The sequence below is a fragment of the Fringilla coelebs genome, assembly GCF_963513975.1.
Source record: "Fringilla coelebs genome assembly, chromosome: 31".
NCBI classification, from domain to species: domain Eukaryota; kingdom Metazoa; phylum Chordata; class Aves; order Passeriformes; family Fringillidae; genus Fringilla; species Fringilla coelebs.
In genome coordinates, this window is record NC_140057.1 from 187,409 (window position 1) to 206,013 (window position 18,605).

General features: G+C 62.5%; 2 protein-coding genes across 3 annotated transcripts in view; both read left to right on the forward strand.

Moving 5' to 3' along the window:
* Nucleotides 1-6,945, forward strand: part of SYNGAP1 (synaptic Ras GTPase activating protein 1) — a gene marked incomplete at its 5' end in the record, with an annotated part of 53,753 nt that extends 46,808 nt beyond the window's left edge. Inside the window, 2 exons of the mRNA XM_084223748.1 lie at nt 2,629-2,716; nt 6,820-6,945. Of these exons, the coding sequence (XP_084079874.1) occupies nt 2,629-2,716; nt 6,820-6,834 (103 nt within the window). The 3' untranslated portion in view covers nt 6,835-6,945. The remainder of the gene's footprint in view (nt 1-2,628; nt 2,717-6,819) is intronic.
* Nucleotides 896-18,101, forward strand: LOC311164332 (uncharacterized protein). 2 transcript variants are annotated; one of them, XM_084223750.1, is made up of 4 exons: nt 896-913; nt 14,649-14,679; nt 14,933-15,132; nt 17,116-18,101. In XM_084223750.1, exons 2-4 carry the CDS (start codon nt 14,665-14,667, stop codon nt 17,411-17,413), a joined length of 513 nt encoding a protein of 170 aa, XP_084079876.1. In that variant the 5' UTR covers nt 896-913; nt 14,649-14,664; the 3' UTR covers nt 17,414-18,101. The 2 variants fall into 2 exon arrangements, with proteins under 2 accessions (XP_084079876.1, XP_084079875.1); XM_084223749.1 differs by lacking the exon at nt 896-913 and having other exon boundaries at nt 14,635-14,679.
* The last annotated feature ends 504 nt before the right edge of the window (nt 18,102-18,605 follow it).

Here is an 18,605-nt window from a genome sequence, read left to right on the forward strand (position 1 = left end):
ACAGGGACATGCAGACAGACAGGGACAATGGGGACATGGGGACACACAGGGACATTGGGACACACAGGGACATTGGGGACACACAGGGACAATGGGGACATGGGGACATCAGGGACATGGGGACACACAGGGACACAAGGACATGCAGACATTGGGGACACACAGGGACAATGGGGACATGGGGACATCAGGGACATTAGGGACACACAGGGACATGCAGGGATGTGGGACACACGGGGACAGCCAGGGGACATTGGGGACATCAGGGACATCGAGGGGGACACAGGGACATCAGGGCTACAGTGACATTGGGGACACACAGACAGACACGAGGGACACAGGGGACAGAGGGACACGGGGGACACAAGGACGAAGGGGTGACACAGGCACACGTAGGACGTGGGTGACACAGAGGTGACAGCTGCCATGGGGACATCAGGGGACATGGCATGGCCCACGTGTGTCCCCTGGTTGTCCCCAAGTCTCTGGTATGTCCCTGGCGTGTCCCCAGGGTGTCCCCAGGGTGTCCGTGGCATGTCCCTGCTGTGTCCCCAGATGTCCCCAGCGTGTCCCTGTGTCCCTGGGGTGTCCCCAGTGTGTCACTGAGGGTGTCCCATGTCCCTGCTGTGTCCCCAGATGTCCCCAGGGTGTCCCTGGGGTGTCCTCAGGTGTCCCCAGGGTGTCACTGAGAGTGTCCCATGTCCCTGGGTGTCCCTGGAGTGTCCCTGGGGTGTCCCTGAGGGGTCCCCAAGGGTGTCCCCAGGATGTCCCCGGGTGTCCCCAGGGTGTCCCTGTGTCCCTGGGGTGTCCCTGAGGGGTCCCCAAGGGTGTCCCCAGGGTGTCACTGAGGGTGTCCCTGTGTCCCTGGGGTGTCCCTGAGGGGTCCCCAAGGGTGTCCCCAGGATGTCCCCGGGTGTCCCCAGGGTGTCCCTCTGTCCCTGGGGTGTCCCTGGGGTGTCCCCAGGGTGTCCCCGGGTGCCTCTGGGCTGGACCAGAGCTGTCCCCATGACCTTGAGGTGTCCCCAAGGTGTCCCCATGGCTCTGGGTGTCCCCAGAGTTGTCCCCATATCCTTGGGCTGTCCCCGGGTGTGTCCCCAGCAGTGTCGCCATGTCCCCGGGCTGTCCCCGGGAGGTGTCCCCACATCCCCGGGCTGTCTCCATGTCCCTGGGGGGTGTCCCTGGGTGTGTCCCCATGTCCCCCGGCTGTCCCCTTGTCCCTGAGTGTGTCCCCGGGAGGTGTCCCCGGGCTGTCCCCCGTCCCTGGGCTGTCCCCTTGTCCCCGGGGGGTGTCCCTGGGCGGTCCCCATGTCCCCCGGCTGTCCCCGGGAGGTGTCCCTGGGCTGTCCCTGGGCTGTCCCCGTGTCCCCGGGCTGTCCCTGGGCTGTCCCCCGGTCCTTGGGCTGTCCCCGTGTCCCCGGGGGCTGTCCCTGGGGGTGTCCCCGGGCTGTCCCTGTGTCCCTGGGTGTGTCCCCGTGTCCCCGGGGACTGTCCCTGGGCTGTCCCCCCGTCCCCGGGCTGTCCCCTTGTCCCTGGGCTGTCCCTGGGCTGTCCCCTTGTCCCCGGACTGTCCCTGGGCTGTCCCCTTGTCCCCGGGGGTGTCCCTGGGCGCGGCCGGGGATGTCCCCGGGGGGGTGGCAGCATGACCCCGGTGAAGCCTGGCCCCGCAGGCTGATGCTGGTGGAGCAGGAGCTGCGCAGGGGCCACCGGGGCTGTCCCCAGGCTGTCCCCATGTCCCCAGGCTGTCCCTGCGAGTGCCCCCATGTCCCTGGGGCTGTCCTCATGTCCCTGGGGCTGTCCCCGTGGTGTCCCTGGGGCTGTCCCCATGATCCTTGAGGTTGTCCCTGTGTCCTCGGGCTGTCCCCGGGTGTGTCCCCATGTCCCCGGGGGGTGTCCCTGGGCTGTCCCCATGTCCCCAGGGGCTGTCCCCGCGTGTGTCCCCCGTCCCCGGGCTGTCCCTGGGCTGTCCCCTTGTCCCCGGGGGATGTCCCCGGGTGTGTCCCCCTCGTCCCTGGGCTGTCCCCATGTCCCTGGGGCTGTCCCCGTGGTGTCCCTGGGGCTGTCCCCATGATCCTTGAGGTTGTCCCTGTGTCCCCGGGCTGTCCCCGGGTGTGTCCCCACGTCCCCGGGCTGTCCCTACGTCCTCGGGGGATGTCCCCGGGTGTGTCCCCGGGTGTGTCCCCGGGTGTGTCCCCATGTCCCCGGGCTGTCCCTGGGCTGTCCCCTTGTCCCGGGGGGTGTCCCTGGGTGTGTCCCCTTGTCCCCGGGGGGTGTTCCCGGGCTGTCCCCATGTCCCCGGGCTGTCCCCGGGCTGTCCCCTTGTCCCCGGGCTGTCCCCGTGTCCCCGGGGGATGTCCCTGGGCTGTCCCCATGTCCCCGGGCTGTCCCTGGCTGTGTCCCCTTGTCCCCGGGGGTTGTCCCCGGGCTGTCCCCGGGCTGTCCCCCTGTCCCTAGGCTGTCCCTGGGCTGTCCCCTTGTCCCCGGGCTGTCCCCGGGCTGTCCCCTTGTCCCCGGGGGTTGTCCCTGGGCTGTCCCTGGGCTGTCCCCTTGTCCCCGGGGGTGTCCCTGGGCGCGGCCGGGGATGTCCCCGGGGGGGTGGCAGCATGACCCCGGTGAAGCCTGGCCCCGCAGGCTGATGCTGGTGGAGCAGGAGCTGCGCAGGGATCACTTGGGCGCCCACGACCCGTCCGAGGGCCGGCGGCGGCTGCTCGACGCTCAGGTGGAAATTACAATGTCATTGCTCTGCTCCGTGTGACATCGGCCATCCCACGCCGCGCTGGGGGCGGGCGGGGGCCCGGGGGGGGGAGCGGGGCATTCTAGGGGGGTTATTGGGGGTCCCTAGGGGGGTTTGGGGGGATTACGGGGGGCTATGGGTGTGCCTGTGGGGGTTTGGGGGCACTCTGGGGGGGTTATTGGGGATCCCTGGGGGAGTTTGGGGGGATTACGGGGGGCTATGGGTGTCCTTGTGGGGGTTTGGGGGCATTCTGGGGGGGGTTATTGGGGGTCCCTGGGGGGTATTTGGGGGGGGTCTATGGGGATATTTGGGTATTTTGGGGGGGTTATTGGGGGTCCCTGGGGGGTATCTGGGCATTCTGGGGGGGTTATTGGGGGTCCCTGGGAGGGTATCTGGGCATTCTGGGGGGGTTATTGGGGGTCCCTAGGGGGGTTTGAGGGGATTACGGGGGTTTATGGGTGTCCCTGTGGGGGTATTTGAGTATTTTTGGGGGGTTATTGGGGGTCTATGGGAGTATTTGGGTATTTTTGGGGGCGTATTTGGGTATTTTTGGGGTTTTTGGGGGGGTATTTGGGTATCTTGAGGGGGTCTGTAGGGGTATTTGGGTATTTTGGGGGGGTTATTTGGGGTATTTGGGTATTTTGGGGGGTTATTGGGGGTCCCTGGGGGGGTTTGGAGGGATTACAGGGGGCTATGGGTGTGCCTGTGGGGGTATTTGGGTATTTTGGGGGGGTCTATGGGGGTATTTGGGTATTTTGGGGGGGTCTATGGGGGTATTCCGGTATTTTGGGGGGGTTATTGGGGGTCCCTAGGGGGGTATCTGGGCATTCTGGGGGGGTTATTGGGGGTCCCTGGGGCGTTTTGGGGGGGTCTATGGGGGTATTCAGGTATTTTGGGGGAGTTATTGGGGGTCTATGGGGGTATTTGGGGGGGTCTATGGGGGTATTTGGGCATTTTGGGGAGGTTATTGGAGGTCTATGGGGGTATTTGGGGGGGTTATTTGGGGTCTATGAGAGTATTTGGGTATTTTGGGGGGGTTATTTGGGGTATTTGGGTATTTTGGGGGGGTTATTTGGGTATTTTGGAGGGGTTATTTGGGTATTTTGGGGGAGTTATTTGGGGTCTATGGGGGTATTTTGGGGGGTTATTTGGGGTCTATGGGGGTATTTGGGGGGGTTATTTGGGGTCTATGGAGGTATTTGGGTATTTTGGGGGGGTTATTGGGGGTATTTGGGTATTTTGGGGGGTTATTTGGGTATTTGGGTACTTTTGGGGGGTTATTGGGGTTATTTGGGTATTTTGAGGGGGTCTAGGGGGGTATTTGGGTATTTTGGGGGGGTTATTTGGGGGTATTTGGGTATCTTGAGGGGGTCTATGGGGGTATTTGGGTATTTTGGGGGGGTTATTGGGGGTCCCTAGGGGAGTTTGGGGGGATTACGGGGGGCTATGGGTGTCCCTGTGGGGGTATTTGGGTATCTTGAGGGGGTCTAGGGGGGTATTTGGGTAGTTTGGGGGGTTATTGGGGGTCCCTGGGGGTATTTGGGTATTTTGAGGGGGTTATTTGGGGTATTTGGGTATTTTGGGGGGGTTATTTGGGGTATTTTGGGGGGTTATTGGGGGTCCCTAGGGGGGTTTGGGGGGATTACGGGGGGTTATGGGTGTCCCTGTGAGGGTATTTGGGCATTTTGGGGGGTTATTTGGGGTATTTGGGTATTTTGGGGGGGTTATTTGGGGTCTATGGGGGTATTTGGGTATTTTGGGGGGGTTATTGGGGGTATTTGGGTATCTTGGGGTGGTTATTTGGGGTCTATAGCGGTATTTGGGTATTTTGGGGGGGTTATTTGGGGTCTATGGGGGCATTCGGGTATTTTGGGGGGGCTTATGGGTGTCCTTAGGGGGTCATGCGGGGGTCTGGGGGGATTTTGGGGGGTTAGGGGTGTCCTGGGGGGTCTTTGGGGGTTCTGTGGGGGGTTTTGGGGGGTCTTTGGGGGAATTTGGAGGGTTTTGGGGGTATTTGGGGGGTTTAGGGGTGTCCCTAGGGGGGTTTGGGGGGTTTATGGGGCAGTTTTGGGGGTCTCTGGTTGTCCCCAGAGGATTTTGGGGGGGGTTTGGGTGTCCCTGGGGGGAGTTTGGGGGTTATTGGCTGTTTTTGGGGGGTGTTCAGGGATTTTGGGGGGGTTTAGGGGATTTTGGGGTGTGGTTTAGGGTCTCCGGGGTATTTGAGGTGGTTTTGGGGGTATCTGGGGGGGGTTTGGGGGGTCTGGGGGGGTTATTGGGGGTTTGGGGGGGGGTCTCTGGGTGTCCCCCAGGGGATTTTGTGGGATTTTTGGGGTCTCTGGGTGTCCCCGGGGGATTTTTGGGGTTATTTGGGGGTTATTTTGGGGTTTTGGGGGATTTTTTGGGGTCTCTGGGTGTCCCCATGGAGAATTTTGGGATTATTTGGGGGTTTTGGGGGATTTTTTGGGGTCTCTGGGTGTCCCCAGGGGATTTTTGGGGTTATTTGGGGGTTTTGGGGGATTTTTGGGGGTCTCCGGGTCCCCCTGGGGGGTTTGGGGACACTCCTGTCACCTCTGGGGGCCGTGGGGGGACAAGGCCACCCCTGGGGGGACATGGTGGCACTTGGGGGGGCACAGGGGGACAGGCCCACCCCCGGGGGGACAACGGGACCCCTGGAGGGGACAGGGCCACCCCCAGAGGGGACAACAGGACCCCCCTGAGGGGACAAAGTGCCCCCCAAGAGGGGACCTGAGGGGGACAGGGCCACCCCCAGCGAGGACAGGGCCACCCCTGGGGGGACAAAGTGACCCCCAGAAGGACAGGGCCACCCCCCCAGTGGGGACAGTGCCACCCCCAGAGGGGACAGGGCCACCCGTGAGGGGACAAAGAGACCCCTGGAAGGGACAGGGCCACTCCTGGAGGGACAGGGCCACCCCCGGTTGGGACAAGGCCACCCCTGTGGGGACAAAGTGGCCCCCAGAGGGGACAGGGCCACCCCCGGGGTGACACCAGAGGGACATTTCAGGGCGGAGGTGACACCGCCCCACCCCCCACGCCAGGGACAGCGCCGCCCCCGTGTCCCCAAGGCCACCCCCGTGTCCCCCCCACAGCGACGGGGCCGTCCCTGAGCCCCCTCCTCGGGTCGGGGCCACCTCGGGGTCACCTCAGAGCCACCTTGGGGCCACCTTGGGGTGACTTTGGGGTGACTTTGGGGCCACCTTGGGGCCATTTTGGGGTCACCTCAGGGGCCACTTCAAGGCCACCTCAGGGTCACCCCAGAGCCACCTCTGAGCCACCTTGGGGTGACTTTGGGGCCACCTCGGGGTCACCTCAGGGGCCATTTTAAGGCCACCTCAGGGGCCCCTTTGGGGCCACCTCAGAGCCACCTTGGGGTCACCTCAGGGGCCACCCCCGGGCCACCTCAAGGCCACCTCAGGGCCATCTCAAGGCCACCTCAGGGCCACTTCAAGGCCACCTCAGGGGCCACTTCAAGGCCACCTCAGAGGCCACCCTGGGGCCACCTCAAGGCCACCTCAGGGGCCACTTTGGGGCCACTTTGGGGCCACCTCAGAGGCCACCCTGGGGTCACCTCAGGGGCCACTTCAGGGTCACCTCAAGGCCACCTTGGGGCCACCTCAGAGCCACCCTGGAGTCACCTCAGGGGCCACCTCAAGGCCACCCTGGGGTCACCTCAAGGTCACCTCAAGGCCACCTCAGGGTCACCTCAAGGTCACCTCAAGGCCACCTCAGGGGCCACTTCAAGGCCACCTCGGGGCCACCTCAGGGGCCACTTCAAGGCCACCTCAAGGCCACCTCAGAGGCCACCCTGGGGCCACCTCAAGGCCACCTTGGGGTCACCTCAAGGCCACCTTGGGGTCACCTCAGGGTCACCTCAAGGCCATCTCAGGGTCACCTCAGGGGCCACCTCAAGGCCACCTCAGGGCCATCTCAGGGTCACCTCAAGGCCATCTCAGGGTCACCTCAGGGCCACCCCAGGGCCACCCCGGGGCCAGCCCGGCCGGGCCGTGTCCCCGCGCGGCGCGGTGGCCGCGGTGGCCCTGATGTCCCCTCCCGTGTCTCTCTTGTCACAGCTGTCCGTCAGGTAGCGCGGCCCGGCCCCGCCAGTGGCACCGGACCCTCGGCCACCGGTGACACCCCAGGTGGGTCCTTGTCCCCTCCCTGTCACCCCCCAGGCCGCACAGGGGCACCCTTGGGGACACGGATCTGAGATGTCCCCAGGACCCTCTCGTGTCCCCAGGGGACACCGGGAAGCCTTGGGGACATGGATCTGGAATGTCCCCAAGCGCTCTGCTGGCCCCAAGGGACACTGGGGACACTTCGCAGGTGTCCCCATGTCCCTCCCGTGTCCCCATGTCCCTCCCGTGTCCCTCAGGCACATTGGGGACCCTTGGGGACACAGATCCAGGTGTCCCCAAGGGACATTGGGGACCACTGGGGACACGGATCCAGGTGTCCCCATGTCCCTCCCGTGTCCCCATGTCCCTCCTGTGTCCTTCAGGCACATTGGGGACCCTTGGGGACACAGATCCAAGATGTCCCCAAGGCTGTCCTGTGTCCCTAAGGGACATTTGAGACCCTTGGGGACACAGATCTGGGTGTCCCCATGTCCCTCATGGGCACTGGGGACTCCTTGGGGACACGGATCCAGGTGTCCCCAAGATCCTCCTGTATCCCCATGTCCCTCCCATGTCCCCAAGGCACATTGGGGACTCCTTGGGGACACAGATCCAGGTGTCCCCAAGACCCTTTTCTGTCCCCAGGGGACATTGGGGACCCTTGGGGACATGGATCTGGAGTGTCCCCATGTCCCTCATGGGCACTGGGGACTCCTTGGGGACACAGATCCAGGTGTCCCCAAGACCCTTTTCTGTCCCCAAGGGACACTGGGGACACAGATCTGAGTGTCCCCACGTCCCTTCCCCCTCCCTCGGGAACACTGGGGACACAGATCCAGGTGTCCCCATGTCCCCATGGACCCCTGGGGACACGGATCCAGGTGTCCCCATGTCCCCATGGACCCTTGGGGACACGGATCCAGGTGTCCCCATGTCCCCATGGACCCTTGGGGACACGGATCCAGGTGTCCCCATGTCCCTCCTGTGTCCCCATGTCCCTTCCATGTCCCTCAAGGACATTGGGAACCCTTGGGGACACGGATCCAGATGTCCCCAAGGCACACTGGGGACCCTTGGGGACACAAATCCAGATGTCCCCAATGCCCTTTTCTGTCCCCAAAGGACATTGGGACCCCTTGGGGACACGGATCCAGGTGTCCCCAAGATGCTCATTGTCCCCATGTCCCTCAAGGGCACTGGGGACACTTGGGGACACTTGGGGACATGGATCCAAGATGTCCCCATGTCCCTCCTGTGTCCCCATGTCCTTCAGGGACACAAGGGACCCCTTGGGGACACAGATGGGGGTGTCCCTATGTCCCTCCTGTGTGCCCATGTCCCTCAGGACCCCTTGGGGACACCACCCCCGGTGTCCCCATGTCCCTCCTGTGTCCCCATGTCCCTTGGGGACATGGATTCAGGTGTCCCCACATCCCTCCTGCTGTCCCCACGTCCCTCCTGGTGTCCCCATGTCCCCTGGGGACATGGACCGAGGTGTCCCAATGTCCCTCCTGGTGTCCTCCTGTCCCTCCCGTGTCCCTCCCGTGTCACCTGGGGACACGGATCCAGGTGTCCCCTTGTCCCTTCTGTGTCCCCATGTCCTTTAGGGACATGGGGAACCCCTTGGGGACACTGTCCCATGTGTCCCTCTGTCCTTCCTGATGTCCCCATGTCCCTCCTGGTGTCCTCATGTCCCTTAGGGACACTGAGGACCCTTTGAGGACACTGGGGACCCATTGGGGACACCACCCCAGGTGTCCCCATGTCCCTTGTGGACACTGGGGACCTGTTGGGGACACCACCCCAGGTGTCCCCATGTCACTCCAGGTGTCCCTATGTCCCTTGTGGACACTGGGGACCCCTTGGGGACACTGGGGACCCATTGGGGACCCCCACCCCAGGTGTCCCCATGTCCCTTGTGGACACTGGGGACCCTTTGGGGACACTGGGGACCCCTTGGGGACACCACCCCAGGTGTCCCCATGTCCCTCCAGGTGTCCCCATGTCCCTTATGGACACTGGGGACCCTTTGGGGACACCACCCCAGGTGTCCCCATGTCCCTCCAGGTGTCCCCATGTCCCTTGTGGACACTGAGGACCCCTTGAGGACACTGGGGACCCCTTGGGGACACCACCCCAGGTGTCCCCACATCCCCTCAGGTGCCACCACCGGCCCTGTCCCCACCCCCTGGAGGTGCCACCATTGTCCCCATCCCCCCCCGGGGGGGGTGACCATGGTTTGGGGGTGGGGGGGGGGGGTTTGTCACCAAATGTCCCCCAGCGCTGGCGCCGCGTCACCGTCACCATCCTCGTGTCTTGTGTCTGTCCCCATCTCACCGGGGGGGAGGTGACACCCGTGTCCGTGTGCCATGTCCTGTCACCGCGGGTGGGGACAGCTCGGGGGGGTGGGGACAGTTCAGGGGGGTGGGGACAGCTCGGGGGGGGGGGTTGGGGACAGCTCAGGGGGGGTGGGGACAGTTCGGGGGGGTGGGGACAGTTCAGGGGGGGTTTGGGGACAGTTCAGGGGGGGTGGGGACAGTTCAGGGGGGTGGGGACAGCTCGGGGGTTTGGGGACAGTTCAGGGGGGGTTTGGGGACAGTTCAGGGGGGTTTGGGGACAGTTCAGGGGGGGTTTGGGGACAGTTCAGGGGGGTGGGGACAGTTCAGGGGCGGGTTTGGGGACAGTTCAGGGGGGGTTGGGGACAGCTCGGGGGGGTGGGGACAGTTCAGGGGGGGTTTGGGGACAGTTCAGGGGGGGTGGGGACAGTTCAGGGGCGGGTTTGGGGACAGTTCAGGGGGGGTTGGGGACAGCTCGGGGGGGTGGGGACAGTTCAGGGGGGGTTTGGGGACAGTTCAGGGGGGGTGGGGACAGTTCAGGGGGGGTTTGGGGACAGTTCAGGGGCGGGGTTGGGGACAGTTCGGGGGGGGTTTGGGGACAGTTCAGGGGGGGTGGGGACAGTTCAGGGGGGTTTGGGGACAGTTCAGGGGGGGTGGGGACAGTTCGGGGGGGGTTTGGGGACAGTTCAGGGGCGGGGTTGGGGACAATTGAGGCAGCGCCAGGACAATTGGGGGGTGGGGACAGTTTAGGGGGGGGGCGGGGACAGTTCTAGGTGGGGGTGGGGACAATTTTGGGGGTGGATCCCCTCGGTTTTGGGAGGGGGTGGGGACAAACCGAGGGCGTCCCGCCTTCAGTTTTTGGGGTTAATTTTAGGGTGAGACTTTTAGGGTCGGGGTTAAATTTAGGGGGTCAGGGTTGATTTTGGGGGTCCAGGGTTGATTTTAGGAGTTCAGGGTTAATTTTGGGGGTTCAGGGTTGATTTTAGGGGGTCAGGGTTGATTTTAGGGGTTCGGGGTTGATTTTGGGGTTCAGGGTTGATTTTAGATGTTCAGGGTTGATTTTAGGGGTTCAGGGTTGATTTTAGGGGGTGAGGGTTGATTTTAGGGGTTCGGGGTTGATTTTAGAGAGTCAGGGTTGATTTAGGGGGTCAGGGTTGATTTTAGGGGGTCAGGGTTGATTTTAGATGTTCAGGGTTGATTTTAGGGGTTCGGGGTTGATTTTAGGGGTTCAGGGTTGATTTTAGGGGTTCGGGGTTGATTTTGGGGTTCAGGGTTGATTTTAGATGTTCAGGGTTGATTTTAGGGGTTCAGGGTTGATTTTAGGGGGTGAGGGTTGATTTTAGGGGTTCGGGGTTGATTTTAGGGGGTGAGGGTTAATTTTAGAGGTTCAGGGTTAATTTTGGGGTTTCGGGGTTGATTTTGGGGGTTCAGGGTTGGTTTTAGGGGTTCGGGGTTGATTTTAGAGGTTCAGGGTTGATTTTAGGGGGTCAGGGTTGATTTTAGAGGTTCAGGATTGATTTTGGGGGGTTCGGGGTTGATTTTAGGGATTTGGGCTTGATTTAGGGGGTTCAGGGTTGATTTTAGAGGTTCAGGGTTGATTTTAGGGGGTTCAGGGTTGATTTTAGGGGTTCGGGGTTGATTTTAGAGAATCAGGGTTAATTTTGGGGATTCAGGGCTGATTTTAGGGGGTCAGGGTTGATTTTAGAGGTTCAGGGTTGATTTTAGGGGGTCAGGGTTAATTTTAGAGGTTCAGGGTTAATTTTGGGGGTTCAGGGTTGATTTTAGGGGGTCAGGGTTGATTTTGGGGGTTTGGGGTTGATTTTAGGGGTTCGGGGTTGATTTTAGGGGTTCGGGGTTAATTTTTGGGGTTCAGGGTTGATTTTAGGGGTTCGGGGTTAATTTTGGGGGTTCAGGGTTGATTTTAGGTGTTCAGGGTTGATTTTAGGGGTTCGGGGTTGATTTTAGGAGGTCAGGGTTGATTTTAGGGGTTCGGGTTAGCTGCGGGGCGGGTCAGGGATGGTTTTTGGGTGGATTCGCGGTGATTTGGGGCCGCCCCGAGGGCCCCGCGCCGGTGCCGCAGGTGAGTGAGCCCCGCTCGGGGGGGGCGCGGGGCGGGCGGGGGACGCGTTGGGGACACTCGGGGACACTCGGGGGACACGCAGGGACACTCAGGGCGGCGCTGGCGGGGGCGGGGGGGTGAATGAGCCCCCTCGGTGCCTTGCAGGAGAGGCAGCTTTCCGCCGTGGGTGCAGCAGACCCGGGTGTGATTTGGGGGGCCGGGGGGGTCCCCGGGCGGCCCCCGCCTCCGCCCCCGCCACCCCCGATCACGGCCAACGGCTGCGAGCGGCGCGGCCCCGCTGCTGAGCACTGACCCCCGCCCCGGGGGTCGCCGGGACCCCCCCCAAAAACCGCACCCGCACCCCCCTTCAGTCCCCCCGACCCCCCCAGCCCTGGGGGAAAAGGGGGAAAGGGGAGGGCGGGGAGGGGGGGGAGCACCCGGAGACCCCCGGGGTGAGGAGGAGGAGGAGGAGGAGGCGAGGGGGGCTCGCGCTGGCGGGGGGGTCTCCCGCGCGAGGAATTCGTGGGGGAGGGGGATTTGCGCGAGGAGGAAATTTTGGGGGGGGGTCCTCGTGCAGCGGATCCTCGTGCAAAGGGCTCCTCGTGCGGGGACAGGGGGCGGCGGGCCAGGATCGGGGGTCCCCGTGCGACAATTTGGGGTCCCCGTTCCGGGAATCGGGGTCCCCCTGCGAGGATTTCGGGGGTCCCCGTGTGAGGATTTCGGGGGTCCCCGTGAGGATTTCGGGGGTCCCCATGTGAGGATTTCGGGGGTCCCCGTGTGAGGATTTCGGGGTCCCCCTGCAAGGGCTCCTCGTGCCACCACCACCGCCTGGTGTCACCGAGAGGAATTTGGGGGTCCTCGTGCCGGAGCCCCTCGAGTGTCACCAGCTCCTCGAGTGCCACCAGCTCCGAGTGTCACCGAGAGGAACGGGGGGGGGGGTCCGAGTGCCAGAGCCCCTCGAGTGCCACCAGCTCCTCGAGTGCCACCAGCTCCTCGTGTCACCAAGAGCCCCTCGAGTGCCACCAGTTCCTTCAGTGCCACCAGCTCCTCGTGTCACCAAGAGCTCTCCGAGTGCCACCAGCTCCTCGTGTCACCGGGACCTCGTGCAGGACAACCTGGGGAGGGGTCCTTGTGCCACCAAGAGCCCCCCTGAGTGCCACCAGGACTGGCCCAGCCCCCGTGTGTGGGTCCCTGGTGTCACCAGGGTCTCTCTCTGTGTCACACGCCACCCTCAGGCACCCACCGGGACCCCCCTGAGCACTGGGACCCCCGAATTTCACCGTCCTCGTGCACCAGGACCCCCCTCAGGACCCCTCCTCAGGCATCAGGACCCTCGAGTTTCCCCTCCCCCCTCCTCGTGCACCGGCACCACCAGAGACCCCCCCCATCAATCAGCGCCGTCACCGTGCACCGGGACCCCCCCTCGAGCATTGACCCCCCCATCGTGCACCGGGACCACCGGAGACCCCCCCCGAATCACCGGGACCACCGGACCCCCCCTCAAACATCGCCAGCCTCGGGCACCGGCACCACCGGAGACCCCCCCCACAAATCACCGAGCACCGGGACCCCCCCCCGTGCACCGGGACCACCGGAGACCCCCCCGAATCACTGAACACCGGGACCTCCCCCGTGCACCGCCCCCCCTCGCGCACCAGCACCGGGACTGGACCCTCCTCGAGCACCGGGACCCCCCCGTGCATTGACCCCCCCTCACCGAGCACCGGGACTGGGACTGGACCCCCCCTCGAACCCCGGGACCCCCCGGGCACCGGGACCCCCCGGGCAGCGCCACCCCCGTGCACCGGGACTGGGACCGACCCCCCCTCGTGTACCGACCCCCGAGCACCGGGCCCGGACCCCCCTTTGTGCCCCCCCACCCATCACGGGGGCTCCGCCCCCTCCCCTTTGACCCCCCCGGAGCCGCGGGACCTCCGGGAACAGCACCGGGACTGGGGTGGGGAACCGGGACCGGGACCGGGGGGGCTCCGAGCGCTGGGGGGGCACAGGGGGGTCCCCGGCACCAGGGGGGTCCCTTGGGGCTCGGTCCTGTGACCCCCCCCCCCCGTTATCACCAGGGACCCCCCCCAGTTTACCGGGATCCCCCCATTCACTGCCTCCCCCCCTTCACCGACCCCCCCCAAAGCGCTGGGACCCCCCCAGTCCATGAACCCCCCCAGTGCGCCAGGACCCCCCACTCACCGCCCCTCCCCCATCCATGGGAACCCCCCCTCACCGCCCCCCACTCACCAGGACCCCGCAATCCACGGGACCCCCCCCAACTCACCAGGACCCCCCACACTCACCAGGATCCCCCAATCCATGGGACCCCCCCACACTCACCAGACCCCGCCCCCCACCACGGCACCCCCCGGGCCCCCCCCCCCATTGATTGAACCCCCCCCGAAACGCCCCCAGCCCCTCCCCCCTCGGCCCCCCGAGCCCCCGGCCCGCGTTGGGCCCCGCCGGGGCCGGGCTGGCTCCACCCCCCGGGGCCCCCCCGAGCCCCCCCGGCCCCTCCGGGCCCCCCCGGACCCCCCGAGCCCCCCCGGTGGGGCCGGGCTGGCTCCACCCCCCGGGGCCGCCGCTGCGCGGAGCCTTTCAATAAACGCCGATCGGTCTTGTAGCCACGCCCACACGGAGGCGGGGCCGCGCGGGGCGGCCAATGGGGAGCGGCGGAGCGGGGAGGGGGCGGGGATGCAACAGGGGGAGGAATGGGAGCGTGGGAAAATGGGCGGGGCCCCGGGAGTGGCGGCCAATGGGGAGCGTGGGGGCGTAGCCTGAGAGCGGCGGAAAGGGGAGCGCGGGAAGGGGCCGGGCCCTGAAATTACCCTAAAAAACCCCAAATCCTCCCAAACTGCGGTCAAGGACCACGAAATACCCCAAAAATACCCCCAGAACTGCCCCCAAAAAATCCAAACTCCAGTCAGGGACCGCGGAATTACCCAAAACCCCCCAGTATTGCCCCAAATCCCGTCAGGGAGCCCCAGATCCCTCAGGACCCCCCAAACCCCCTCACGCCGACCCCAATGCCCTCATAGCCCCCCCCGCCCCTCCTCACCGCCCCCCCCGCCCCCGCCGCTCCCGGTGCTGACCGCGGTCGCTGCCGCCCATCCCGCGCTGCCGGGGCGGTCCCGGGGCTCCCTCGGCGCCCCCAAATTCCCGCCCCGCTCCCCGCCCCGCGGCCTCGGCCCCGCTCCGCCGCCGCCGGGCCGCACCGGGACCACAATGCCCACAATGCACCGCGTGTCTATTTCCTGTGACGTCACACCGCCCCGCCCATTTCCGGCGCTGTCCTGAGGCGGCCTCGCCATTCCCGCCCGCGACGCCGCCGGGGCCGGTTCTGGGCCGGGATCGGCCCGGCTCGTTTGACCCACGGGCGTCCCCAGGGTGTCCCCGCCGAGCATGGAGGACGAAGAGGTGGGGCGGTGGGGGATGGAGGGGACACGTGGTGTGGGGAGGGGGCTGTGTGGGATGGAGGGGACACGGCGGTGGCGGTGGGCGGCAGAGGGGACAGCGGGGACAGGAGGGGCTGTGAGGGGAGGGGCAGGGGTGGCAGAGGGAACAAGAGGCTGACAAAGGGACGGAGGGGACAAAGGGGAGCCCTCGGGGGCCACCCCAGGATGCCACAAGCCCCCCGAGGTCCCTGACACGCCCCCTGTCCCCTCCCCAGCTGTCCCCGGCCCTGCTGCAGCCCCAGGTGGCCGCGGTGGCCGCGCTGGACGCGCTGAGGGCCCTGACGGGCGGGCAGGACGTGCTGCTGCTCAGGGAGCGGCCATCCCTGCGCCAGGCCGTGCAGGAGTTAACCCAAAGCTGCCACGACCCCCTGCACAAGGCTGCCGACCCCTTCTGGCTCTCCGCTGCCAACTTCAGGTTCGCTGAGAGCCTCCCCGCCCTGGGCCGGGCCCCGGCTGCCCCCGAGATCAGGGAGTGGCACAAAAGGGTGTCCGGGCTGGAGGAGTGCTGGGCCCAGCGGAGCAGGGAGATGGGATGTAAGAAAATAGTGCAGCAGGTAATCTCACAGCTGAGGAGCTGCTGCAGAGCCAATTTCTAAAGATTAGAAACAGGCCCAGCTCTTAACAAGCCATACCTGGATCCAATAAGGGCAAGAGCTACAAAAGAGCAGGTTGGTTAGCTGTGAGGAGAGAGCTGCAGCTTGCTGGCTAGCTGTGAGGAGAGCTGGTGTTTGTTGATGTGCTGTGGAGAGAGATGGTGTTTGTTGGCTGTGCTGAGGAGAGAGCTGGTGTTTGTTGATGTGCTGTGGGGAGAGATGGTGTTTGTTGGCTGTGCTGTGAGGAGAGATGGTGTTTGTTGGCTGTGCTGTAGAGATGGTGTTTGTTGGCTGTGCTGTAGAGATGGTGTTTGTTGGCTGTGCTGTGAACAGAGCTGGTGTTTGTTGGCTGTGCTGTGAGGAGAGATGGTGTTTGTTGATGTGCTGTGGAGAGATGGTGTTTGTTGAGATGGTGTTTGTTGATGTGCTGTGAAGAGAGATGGTGTTTGTTGATGTGCTGTGGAGAGAGATGGTGTTTGTTGGCTGTGCTGAGGAGAGAGATGGTGTTTGTTGATGTGCTGTGAGGAGAGATGGTGTTTGTTGATGTGCTGTGAACAGAGATGGTGTTTGTTGATGTGCTGTGAACAGAGATGGTGTTTGTTGATGTGCTGTGGACAGAGATGGTGTTTGTTGATGTGCTGTGAACAGAGATGGTGTTTGTTGATGTGCTGTGAACAGAGATGGTGTTTGTTGATGTGCTGTGAACAGAGATGGTGTTTGTTGATGTGCTGTGAACAGAGATGGTGTTTGTTGATGTGCTGTGGACAGAGATGGTGTTTGTTGATGTGCTGTGAACAGAGATGGTGTTTGTTGATGTGCTGTGAACAGAGATGGTGTTTGTTGATGTGCTGTGAACAGAGATGGTGTTTGTTGATGTGCTGTGGACAGAGATGGTGTTTGTTGGCTGTGCTGTGAGGAGAGCTTGTGTTTGTTGATGTGCTGTGGAGAGAGATGGTGTTTGTTGATGTGCTGTGGAGAGAGATGGTGTTTGTTGATGTGCTGTGAACAGAGCTGGTGTTTGTTGATGTGCTGTGGAGAGAGATGGTGTTTGTTGATGTGCTGTGAGGAGAGATGGTGTTTGTTGGCTGTGCTGTGGAGAGAGATGGTGTTTGTTGATGTGCTGTGGAGAGAGATGGTGTTTGTTGATGTGCTGTGAGGAGAGATGGCGTTTGTTGAGATGGTGTTTGTTGGCTGTGCTGTGAACAGAGATGGTGTTTGTTGGCTGTGCTGTGAGGAGAGCTGGTGTTTGTTGATGTGCTGTGGAGAGAGATGGTGTTTGTTAGTTGCACTGTAAAGAGACATGGCATTTGTTGGCTGTGCTGTGAAGACAGCTGGCATTTGTTGGCTGTGCTGTGAAGACAGCTGGCGTTTGTTGGCTGTGAGGAAGAGGAGTCAGATGACTGCTGCAAGGACCAGGGACAGGCAGCGCATAGAGGAGCTGCATTGTGAAATAACTTCAAGGAGGTACGAGGCCCTGGAGATATAAAACCCCTTGTGCTATAATGACCCTCGAAGTTGTGCTAAGACGACACCCAGCAGAGCAGGGAGGCCACCGAGCTCCGGGACGCCTGCAGGGACGTGGCCACCGGCAGGGGCATGGCCGGGGCCGTGGAAGAAATCCTGAAAAAGGGCATAAAGGAGGCCATGGGGGAGGCCATAAGGGAGGCCCTAGAAGGTGTCCTAGAGGTGGGAGAGGAGGTGGGAGGCACGGTGGTGGCCGAGAGCCAGGCGAGGGCGGTCTCCGCGATGAGGCGGCGGGCGGAGGAGGCGCTGGGGCTGCTGAACCGCCTGGTGATGGCGTGCAGGAGAACGAGAGCGTTCTACCGGGGGCTGCGGCACCGCGTCGGGGACATCACAGACACCGTCAAGAGGGGAGAGGGGCCGCCCCACGAGTTCCACGCCGCCTTGGCTGCCAAGGTGGGCGCGTTCCAGCGGCTGTGCGTGGCTGGCCACCTCCTGGCCAGGGATTACCTGGTGGGAGCACTTGGGGACATCTGCACCATCTTCAGGTGTGGTGACCCCGACGGCTCCATTGCCTGTGCGGTGACCGAGCGGTGCCAAAGAGCCAGCAAGGACATCCCAAATCTGCTGCAGGGACGGTGATGTCACCAATGTGAGGTCATCAGGGCAGTGACATCATCAGGGACATGGCTGGCATCACCTGTCCTCTCCCCGCTCCCTTTGGAGGATTTGTGACAAATATGGGGAATTTTTCTGGGAATTTTCACTGAAATTGCCCCAAAATCCTGGTGGGAATTCCTGGGGGAATGTCACTGGGGACACTCAGGGACAGGGGACAGGGGTGACTGAGTCCCCTCTGCAGCTTCCAGCTTTCCACTGTGCCTGCAGCAGACACGGGTTATAAATGACAGTTTAATAACTGCCTTCTGCATTTCTGTATTGACTTTTACACATTCCTGTTAATCACCAGCACGTTGGTTACAGAGGGGCTTGACAGCTGGCCTGCAGTCAAAGCTGAGTTAATAGAAGAAATAACAATTGATGGTTTTCCAGTGTATCCATAGCAAGGAGGAAGGCAAGGCTGTCAGAATGGAAACCGAGTAGGAAAGATCCGTGGGAATTTTTGTAAGCCCAAACTATGTGCCTAAGTATATTTGTATACGTGCCTTATTAAATTACTGTAAAAGCTTTGCTAATTATATTGACACTAATTGCTTTGCACCAATGAATATAATATATTATTGTGATGTAGTTAATGACTTATAATCACGCTTTGTTCAGAGTATACAAACTGGAGAACACGCAGAATAAAAAACCTTTTTCTTCTTGGGCCCTGGTCACGTGTGTGTGACATACACATCCAGCCTGAGGGTGACATTTGATACGGTGTTCGATACCGATATTGATTATCGGGGATTCCCTGTAGCTGCCGGTTGGTGCAGTATAATCCATCCGTTTATGTGTGCATTGTACAGCTGATGAATACATAGATTAATTGATTTATTAATTAGTTAATTAATTCATATCTGTCGCACGGCTTGGCCCTGTAGCTGCCGGTTGGTGCAGTATAATCCATCCGTTTATGTGTGCATGGTACAGCCGATAAATAAATAGATTAATTAATTGATTTATTAAATAATTCATATCTGTCACACGGCCCGGCTCGATGGTGACAGTGGGGGGGTGACAGTCCCCCTTTTTGGGGCTCCCCAGAATCCCAGCTGCCAGTGGAGGCGCAGCACAGAACAAAAGGACAGCTTGGGCCTGGTGCAGGCACCTTCCCCTGCTCGCAGCGGCCACGCAGCTCCCCGCTGCTGTCTGCTCAGGGTCTTCT